Here is a 10,726-nt window from a genome sequence, read left to right as displayed (position 1 = left end):
CTTTATTCCGTAAAATCATCAACATCAGGATCAACAAAATCCTTATACCATTGGCTAAAGCCAAATTGAAAGGCTATGCCTTGACTGGCATGAAAAGGCAGGTGGTAGACGAAGATACAAGCGAAGTGCTCCCACCTTCGATATGTTGCACTATTTGTGTAGAAGGCCCTCAATGGTAACAAAATTGAAACTGGCGGGGCAAGAACCTACCATTATCGTCTTCTGGCTCAAGCTTCGGTCGACGAGAATATGCGGAGGCTCAACGTCTCCGCATGCAATCCGACGGGACTCACACTCAGCCCTACGGGTATCTAAAACCGAAGGGCTAAAAGACTTCCAAAACGCTTTGGATTTGGCATTCATCACGTCATAAAGCCCTACACTTCGCCCTCTAGTACCTCTCGAAATCGATAGCTGGATGGTGGCATCGGAAGGAGTCCCAGCAAGACCAAGACATGAAAAAATTGTCCCGCATCATAGTGATGGGAACATTGTCTTCGGCTACCTACGCAGTGTCCGAGGGGAGCACCTGTGTAGGGAGCGAAGATAGTCAAAATATTTAACAACAAACAAAAATTGTATATATTGTTGGTGATATGCCCTAGAGGCGATTGAGTTTGCGGATTGGATCTGCTAATGGGCTTTAATATTGATTAAAGGACCATTAGGGTTTAGAGTCATAATGGGCTTTAATGTTGATTAAAAGCCCATTAGCGTGCTCTATATAAGAATAGGCAGGGGCCAAGGCGCAAGGTGTTCTTCAGAAACCCTAGCCGCCTCCTATTCCCGAACTCCCTTCGAAACCCTAGCCGGGCGCGCAGTGCTAGCACACCGGCGCACGGCGATTCCATCCTTGTACGTGTGGATACCGTGGAGGCGCTGCTACTGTTGCGGTGCTGATCTGCTCGGGAGTACTCGGGACGTACCCGCGAGTACTCGGAAGGTGCTCGGGACGTGCTCGGGACGAGGTTGACGATCGACTACTTGACGCGCACGACGTTGGATTGGTCTGCTCCAACTCTTCTTCCGCTGCACTGCTCGTCAAGTGGTAACGATTCATGATCCCCTACTCGCATGGCTTCCTGGTTGAATGCGGTAGAGAAAATTTATTTTGTGCTAGCGTAGCCTACCCGCAACCCTTCAGTGGTATCAGAGCCATCCTGCGTAGTTTTCGATCTGGATCAGTCACATATAGAAGATATGTGATAGAAATAGATTAGATCTATTGTTTTTGATCAGTTCATATGATGGATTGATCAATGCACGGTTGGTTAGGTGAATTAGAGATCGGATGAGATGCCAGTCGATGAAACCACATAGCCAAAAAGATTAGCTCGATCTCCCACCTGTTTTTGCGTGCGACTTGCCCCTACCGGCTGGAATCACCATCGGGGCTAACTGCGTGCATCGCGACATGGTCGGGAGAACAGCAGATCGAGGTCGTGTGTGCTGTCATCGTTTCTGGAAAAACCTCACGCGATGATCAATGGGATTGATCTAATGGAAATTGAGGCATTATGAATGGCTCGGAATTGGCTCGATACGATCGATCCGATGAGATTTTCATAGCGGGACCGCCGTTGCGTACACGCATAGATTTTTGTAATAACATGATCCCATCACGACATTAGAATTCGATTCTACGCTTAACTCGTTTTTGCAGAGAATGTTGTGACTGGTATGGCCTTGTGATATGTGATGCATGTGTGTAATTTTTCATGGCCTGCGTGTCATGGTTAATTGCAGCCCAAGGCTGTCATGTTATTGTATAACGGCCTGCGTGTCGACTTGTGATGCTTCTTCTCATGTAATTTATCTAGTGCTATTAGGTGTAATAGACTAGAACAAGATCATGGAGATTTGAAGCATGATGACCCGGAGGACAGGAACCGTGGCGATGAAGATCACCATGTGAAGGGGCCATACTATGTCACAGTTAATATGATTGCCTGTGATGTTTTTATGTTCCTGTCATACTATTCTTTCATGTTTTATATGTGGTGGATATGATTTTCATGATAGAGTAGTTTCCCTCAGAAAAATCAAGAGTAATTGATGCCCTTCCAATAGCTGCACCTACAAAGGTTTTGATCATTGTGTGGTAGGTCTGCCAAAGCAGGGTGCCATCATTTATCTTAACCAGTTAGAGTGGATGTCGGACATCCACACGCATAGTATTGGTTTACTTGATAAAGCTATCAAAACGGTTTTGGGCTTTGGGGCATGATGTTGGGCGCCGGGGCATTCGATGCCACCCAGCAAACAAGAGTCACATAGGGATGTGATTAGCAAGGCGTTGCTTACCTATGTCACTAAGTTTCTAGCAGTGATGCCAAAGCTCACTAGAACTTAGTTGAATATGGATCTTGATCCTCTATATGTTGTTAGAAGGAAAACACATATAGTGGAGTATCTTTTGTTAAATTGTTTAATAGAAGATTCACATAGGCATAGTGCTGAACCTGCATTTTCTGTTGTAGATCATGGCACCGGCCGCTAGTAACACTTCCAGTTTTAATTTGCGATCGATTCTTGAAAAAGAGAAGCTTTCTGGAACAAACTTTATTGATTGGTATAGAAATCTGAGAATTGTTCTCAAACAAGAGAAAAAGGAATATGTTCTAGAGGTCCCCTATCCTGATGAACCAGCTGATAATGCTCCTGCCGCGGATCGGAGGGCTTATGAGAAGCACACCAACGATTCACTGGATGTTAGCTGCCTCATGCTTGCCTGTATGTCCTCTGAGCTTCAGAAGCAATATGAGAACAGGGATGCCCATGATATGATTGTGGGACTCCGAGGCATGTTTGAGAACCAAGCTCGGGCCGAGAGGTACAACACCTCAAAGTCCTTGTTTGCGTGCAGGTTAACAGAAGGCAGTCCAGTCAGTCCTCATGTGATCAAAATGATTGGTTACATTGAAAGCCTGGAAAAACTTGGTTTTCCCCTTAGCCCTGAGTTGGCTACGGATGTAATTCTCCAGTCGCTCCCTGCGAGCTTCGAGCCGTTCATTTTGAACTTTCATATGAACAGCATGGAGAAAAGCATGGCTGAATTGCATGGGATGCTAAAAACTGCTGAGGAAAGCATTAAGAAGAGCTCTAGTCATGTGATGATGGTTCAAAAGGATAGCAAGAAGAGAAAGCGCAAGGACAAGGCTAAAACTTCGGATGAGATCTCGAGTTCTAAGCCTAAACCTGTTGGAAAGCCCAAGGCTGGCCCTGCCGCTTCTGACTCTTGCCACCACTGCCATAAGACTGGTCATTGGCGGAGGAACTGCAAATTGTACTTGGAAGAACTCAAAAAGAAGAAGGGAAGTAAGACTTCATCTTCAGGTATAAATGTTATTGAAATTAATCTTGCTACTCGTCCTGATGATTCATGGGTATTTGATACCGGATCAATGATTCATACTTGCAAATCGTTGCAGGGACTGAAAAGGACTAGGAAGTGTGCAAGAGGCGAACTGGATGCTCGCGTCGGCAATGGTGCAAAAGTTGCTGCGTTGGCCGTTGGCGTTTACTCCTTATCGCTACCCTCAGGATTAGTTTTGGAATTAAATAATTGTTATTATATTCCTGCCTTGGGCAAAAACATTATCTCTTCTTCATGTTTGGAAGAAGACGGTTATGAATTCATAATAAAGAACAAGTGTTGTTCGATATTTTTGAATGGTATGCTCTATGGTAATTGTCCATTAGTAAATGGATTATATCTATTGGATCTTGAGGATATAACTATCTATAACATTGATACAAAGAAGCCTCGGCTTAATGATTTGAATCCCACTTTTGTTTGGCATTGTCGATTAGGTCATATAAATGAGAAGCGTATGCAGAAGCTCCATAAAGATGGTCTTCTACATTCATTTGATTTCGAATCATTTGATACATGCGAGTCTTGTTTACTTGGCAAGATGACTAAGACGCCTTTCACTGGTCGAAGTGAGAGGACAAATGAATTATTGGCCCTAGTACATACAGATGTATGTGGACCGATGAGTTCTACAGCTAGAGGTGGTTTTCAGTATTTCATTACTTTCACCGATGACTTTAGTAGATATGGTTACATCTACCTAATGAGGCACAAGTCTGAATCCTTTGAAAAGTTCAAGGAGTTCCAGAATGAAGTACAAAATCATATAGGCAAGACAATTAAATTTCTGCGATCAGATCGTGGAGGTGAATATTTGAGCCATGAATTTGGTGATCATCTAAGGCAATGTGGAATCGTTCCACAATTGACTCCACCGGGTACGCCACAATGGAACGGGGTGTCCGAGCGGAGGAACCGAACCTTGTTAGACATGGTCCGGTCGATGATGAGCCAATCTGATCTTCCATTGTCCTTCTGGGGATACGCTCTAGAAACTGCTGCTTTCACGTTAAACAGGGTTCCATCTAAGGCTGTAGAGAGGACACCATATGAGATATGGACCGGGAAGCGTCCCGGATTGTCTTTCCTTAAGATATGGGGTTGTGAGGCTTATGTAAAACGTTTGTCGTCTGATAAGCTCACTCCCAAATCTGATAAATGCTTCTTTGTGGGATATCCTAGGGAAACCAAAGGATATTATTTCTATAACCGGGAAGAAGGCAAAGTGTTTGTCGCCCGGAATGGTGTCTTTCTTGAGAAAGAGTTTCTCGCGAAGAGAGTTAGTGGGAGTACGGTGCAACTCGAAGAAATTCGGGAACCACTTGAAAGTGTTTCAACTCCTATTGAACCACAACTCGGTATGCAAGATGTTGCAGAACCTGTTGTCGAGACACCAGCCCCACGTCGGTCGGAAAGGTTCAGTCGTGCACCCGAGCGGTTTATGTTCCTAACCACGGGGCAGCGCGACATATTATTGTTGGACAATGATGAACCTAAGACTTACTCGGAAGCAATGGTGGGACCAGACTCCGAAAAATGGCTTGGAGCCATGAGATCCGAGTTAGAATCCATGCGAGAAAACCAAGTTTGGAACTTGGTCGATCCACCTGATGGTGTGAAAACTATCGAGTGTAAATGGGTTTTTAAGAAAAAGATAGACATTGATGGAAATGTTCACATCTATAAGGCACGATTGGTGGCGAAAGGTTTCAGGCAAATTCAAGGTGTTGATTATGATGAAACGTTTTCGCCCGTCGCAATGCTAAAGTCTATTCGGATTCTTCTAGCAATTGCTGCATATTTCGACTATGAGATATGGCAAATGGATGTCAAAACGGCTTTCCTTAATGGAAACCTAAGTGAGGATGTGTACATGACACAGCCTGAAGGTTTTGTCAATCCGAAAAATGCTGGGAAGATTTGCAAGCTGCAAAAGTCCATCTATGGACTAAAGCAAGCTTCTCGGAGTTGGAATCTTCGTTTTGATGAAGTAATCAAAGGGTTTGGTTTCATCAAGAATGAAGAAGAGCCTTGTGTTTACAAAAGGACTAGTGGGAGCGCACTTGTGTTTCTGGTCTTATATGTGGATGACATATTATTGATCGGAAATAATATTCCAATGCTCGATGCTGTCAAATCTTCATTGAAAAAGAGTTTTTCAATGAAAGATTTAGGAGAGGCAGCATACATATTGGGTATAAAGATCTATAGAGATAGGTCGAAAAGACTAATCGGATTAAGCCAGAGCACGTACATTGACAAGGTATTGAATCGGTTCAATATGCAAGATTCCAAGAAAGGTTTCTTGCCAATGTCACATGGCATCACTCTCAGCAAGAATCAATGTCCTAAGACATCTGATGAGCTCGAGAGGATGAGTGCGATCCCGTATGCTTCTGCTATCGGGTCCATCATGTATGCTATGTTTTGTACACGCCCAGATGTCTCCTATGCTCTAAGTGTTACGAGCAGATATCAATCGAACCCAGGTGAATGTCACTGGGCTATAGTAAAGAATATCCTCAAGTACATGAGAAGAACTAAGGATATGTTCCTAGTCTATGGAGGTGAGGAGGAGCTCGTTGTAAATGGTTACACCGATGCTAGCTTCCAAACCGACAAGGACGACTCGAGATCGCAGTCTGGTTTTGTGTTTTGCCTTAATGGAGGTGCGGTGAGTTGGAAGAGTTCCAAGCAAGAAACGGTTGCTGATTCCACGACGGAGGCCGAGTATATCGCAGCTTCAGAAGCTGCAAAAGAGGCTGTTTGGATCAGAAAATTTGTTTCTGAGTTGGGTGTGGTCCCTAGTGCGTGCAGTCCAATGGACCTCTATTGTGACAATAGTGGTGCCATTGCACAAGCCAAGGAGCCTAGGTCGCACCAGAAGTCCAAGCACATACTTTGGCGCTATCACCTCATTCGAGAGATTATTGATAGAGGTGATGTAAAGATATGCAAGGTGCACACGGATTCGAATATTGCTGATCCGTTGACGAAGCCTCTCCCACAGCCCAAGCATGAGGCACACTTGAGCTCTATGGGTATTAGATACTTGCGGGATAGACTCTAGTGCATGTGAGAGAATGTGTTCTGTCTATGCTAATGTACTTTTGGATAATTGTTATCTGGTTCCATGAATAATTATCATTTACATTGATCAGCAAGTATGTGACTTGTTTGTGAAACTCTTTGTTTTTATGATGTTATTCTAAATAGTCCCTAATCTCATATCATTGTGTGGGACAATAATGATTTATAGATTAGCACATTTGACTGAATGATGATCATGTTTCACGGATCATAGATATGGAGATATCAAATCAGTAATGTGGACACATGTTAGAGAACATGATGTTGGATAGACCCACCCTGAGATACTGCTGGGATTGTTATTTTTAATGTGCCATCAGTTGTTATCTCAAATGGTGTACCTACAGAATCCTTTGACCTGAGATCATCATTGATTCCAGAATGTGTAGTAACACACTTAGGGGCTTCCAAACGCTATTCCGTAACTGGGTAGTTATAAAGGTTGCTTTCGGGTATGTTATGAAACATGTCGTGGGATGTGAGTGATCAAGATGGAATTTACCCCTCCTAAATAACGGGAGAGATATCTCTGGGCCCCTCGAGGTAGTTGGATTGGAAAGTGCATGGCCATGCCAATGTGATTAAAGAGTTAATCATGGTGAATCCACTACTTGATCGAGTGAATGGTCGAGCTATCACAAGGGTGGCACGAATCTCGCCTTGAGCTTGACTGGTATCGTGTGGTAAAGGGATTGGTGCATGAGTATATCAAGGTTCAGCCGATATGATCTTTGTGTGCATTCGGGAGTCAATATGTCCTGCTAGGTACCGCTATTGACTTGCAACTTGGAAAAGGGTTTCCGGATAGCGGCCGTTTACACATGAACCTAACGGGTCACACACTTAAGGGGATGGAATATAAAACTTGTACTGACTCTAGTGCAAGTGGGAGATTGTTGGTGATATGCCCTAGAGGCGATTGAGTTTGCGGATTGGATCTGCTAATGGGCTTTAATATTGATTAAAGGACCATTAGGGTTTAGAGTCATAATAGGCTTTAATGTTGATTAAAAGCCCATTAGCGTGCTCTATATAAGAATAGGCAGGGGCCAAGGCGCAAGGTGTTCTTCAGAAACCCTAGCCGCCTCCTATTCCCGAACTCCCTTCGAAACCCTAGCCGGGCGCGCAGTGCTAGCACACCGGCGCACGGCGATTCCATCCTTGTACGTGTGGATACCGTGGAGGCGCTGCTACTGTTGCGGTGCTGATCTGCTCGGGAGTACTCGGGACGTACCCGCGAGTACTCGGAAGGTGCTCGGGACGTGCTCGGGACGAGGTTGACGATCGACTACTTGACGCGCACGACGTTGGATTGGTCTGCTCCAACTCTTCTTCCGCTGCACTGCTCGTCAAGTGGTAACGATTCATGATCCCCTACTCGCATGGCTTCCTGGTTGAATGCGGTAGAGAAAATTTATTTTGTGCTAGCGTAGCCTACCCGCAACCCTTCATATATTACAGAATGCTTCAGTCGATAACAAAATGTTCAAAACCCAACACGACACTTCACGCTTTTTCTTCACACCTTCCTGGGTTCTTTGGCCGCCATGGTTATCCCCTTAGTCAAAGGGTCCTCCTTCGCTTTCGCTTGCAGCAAAAAGGTTCAATGAACGACCCTCTAATAATAAATACAGACAAAACATGTACTCACTGGCGATTGATTTCCACCTCCTATAGGTCGAGCTCGCAGCCGTGTTTACACCAATAATTGGTGGTGAATGACCGCTTAGTGGCCTTCAACGCCCTCGACATGGCCGAAGTTGACATATCCGTTGGGTAGCAGAAGGTGGGTTTTTGAAGTACAATGTGATGGTCACAGCCAGTCATTTCAATTGACTGCACTAAACTCCTGGCTGAGACCATGGCTTAGAAGTCACCGTACAAATAGGTCGCAGGCAAAGGCTTCAGCTGGTTTCACTCATCCATCTAATAAGTCTACCCAGCCCGACAAGATCAAGCGTTGGAGGCAGGGCCGAAGCACCAATTCCATCAAAGGTATTGCTAATGGCTTCGCAGGCTGCAACAGCCTTCGGCTCTAGCTCTCCAAGCACAGTGATGGCATCTTCAGATAGCGCCTTCACCTCATCCAGCTCTTCTTGCAGCCGCTGTGTTTTAGCTGTTTTAGCGGTGCAGAGGGCTTGTAGCTCTGAAACTTGAGCTTCCGATGCCATTAGATTCTGCTGGAGGCATGTGACCTCTTCCTCAGTGCTCTGTTTGCCTGAGCGAAGGGAGCTCACTTCCGTTTCAAGATGCTACAGGCACAGATCAGCGTCCCTCACTCGGCATGCGAACTCACATTTTTTTGGCTTCAGCCTTCTCTGCCCGAACCTGAAACATGTCCCTCTGCACCACTGCATTTCTTGTGTGGGCCTCGAAATTCTCCGCCTGCTTGCGCTGAGCGCGTGAGATAAACATAGCTTGTGATAGCGCGTGGGTATGAGAACGAATAACCAAGGAGATGATGTAGGGCGGTAATAAATGAATAAACATAATAAAATATATACAAATACCTTCGCAATGGCCATGTCGGAAGCGTCGATGAGTTCAGCAGTGGGCTTTCACACGAGAGAAATCTCAAGCTTGGGTAGAACAAAGGTGCTTAAAATCTTCTTCACATCACTGACCTCCCCTGAGCTTGGCTCAAACGATGAAATCTTGAAGCCTTCAGCTTCAATAGCCTTCGTGTCAATTAAGTTGATGTGACTCATAAGCCCCTTTCCGCCACAGTGGAGCATGGGTGGCGAAGTCTCCTCTTCTGTCTCTATGGCTCTGTGGCCACCGGACGACTTGTCAGAGGAGGAACTCACGAACGAAGAGGAGGACGATGAGTCAGCTACCGCCTCAACATTCTTGGCTCCTTCAGCCTCAGTTTCCCCTACCGCTGGCTCAGCGGTTATGTGCGGATCTGAAGGCTCCTCCTCCTCGTCACTAAGAATTAGTGTGGGAAGGTCCACGCGCACGCAAAAGGATGACTTCAGAGAAGAGGAGTGAGGATCTTGTGTGCCCTTCGGGGGCTCCTGTTGAATGGGTACAGCTCGGAGGGCCAGTGAGCCCTCGGGAGTCAATTCCTCGCGAAGGTCGTCGAAGGCCACTTCGCGAGGTCTCTTCCTTAGGGCGAGTGCTTTCTTCTTTTTTCCCCTTGCGGCGACGGGTTTGTGTTTCTTCGCTTGCTCTGGCTGCCAGTGGAAGGTTCTCCGTTGATATCGGTAGTCGAGGAGCCATCTCCGCTTTGACCCGATAAGGGCGCTGTCACTTTTGGTCTGTCCTTGTAGCCAAGACCTCGAAACTCAAAAATCTGGTTGAGCCGTCGGCTGAGACCTTGCTCAATGCAAAGCTGGGCTTCGCCCTGGGTGAACTTCCCAAGCAGCATCATGGCCTTAGCCTCCACTTCGGCTACCGTTAGGTCTGCCACAAAGCAAGAAGTGTAAGCAAATGACAGCTAAGGTGCACTTAGGAGCGTGATAAAAGATAATACCTATGAAACCTTGGAGAGCAAGATGGGGACGGCAGAGCCCCTCCGACCCTTTGTCTCCAAATTCTTGGATGGTCCAGTCCCGGCTGAGGGGCCATACTCCGAATGCCACGAACTCTTCTACGAGATCGCGAGTTGACAGATACTTCTCACACATGGCGAAGGCCTCAAGTGCCGGCCTTTGAGAGGCTTTCAGTTGCACATCGGGGGCGCGGTTCCCCTTCACTTCTTCGCACTTGGATACAAGAAAATCTTCCTGGTGCACTTTGTGGTAGAACCACCACTGCGTCCAGTCCTTCGGCCATTTATTTTTGTATACCACGACTGGCGTGGTCAGGCCAGCGTGGTAAGTAAACTTTAAGCATCCATAATGGGCTTAACTCTGCATGCTCTGAGTGAAGACCGGCTTTGGCTGATGGTGAAGCCTGTGGGTGGCGGCGAAGGCCCTGGCTGACGCCTTCGCTCCTTCGAAACGGGCCGCCTAGGTGAACAGGCCAAGTCGGACAATAGCGTTTGGCGTGAGCTGATGCAGGTAGACTTCAAACAATTTCAAAACTTTCGAGACCATCTCATCGCAAGGAAAGCGGAGACCCGCTCGGAAGTAGTCGACGAAGATGATAGCTTTGTAATCTTCGGGCTTCAACGTCTCGTGGCTCCCCGGGAGCCTAACCTTCGAGACATCACTAATCAAGCCCTCCCTTACCAGCCCAACCAGGACCTCGTCATCCACCTTAGATTGTCCAATCTAGTAGGTCTTCGGACGGTTTGCCTTGACCTTCAGAGCCATT

General features: G+C 46.2%; 1 protein-coding gene across 1 annotated transcript; it reads left to right on the top strand.

Annotated features, from left to right (window-relative positions):
• Positions 1–2,828: 2,828 nt before the first annotated feature.
• LOC133923456 (uncharacterized) lies at positions 2,829–3,576 on the top strand. Its single transcript, XM_062368752.1, has 2 exons — positions 2,829–3,336; positions 3,432–3,576. The coding sequence occupies exons 1-2, from the start codon at positions 2,907–2,909 to the stop codon at positions 3,446–3,448; spliced, it is 447 nt and encodes a 148-aa protein (XP_062224736.1). The 5' UTR covers positions 2,829–2,906; the 3' UTR covers positions 3,449–3,576.
• The last annotated feature ends 7,150 nt before the right edge of the window (positions 3,577–10,726 follow it).

Source organism: Phragmites australis, chromosome 7 (genome assembly GCF_958298935.1).
Source record: "Phragmites australis chromosome 7, lpPhrAust1.1, whole genome shotgun sequence".
In the NCBI taxonomy this organism is placed as follows: Eukaryota; Viridiplantae; Streptophyta; class Magnoliopsida; order Poales; family Poaceae; genus Phragmites; species Phragmites australis.
The sequence above is the reverse complement of the archived record's forward strand: the minus strand, read 5'-3'. Positions and strand labels throughout refer to the sequence as shown.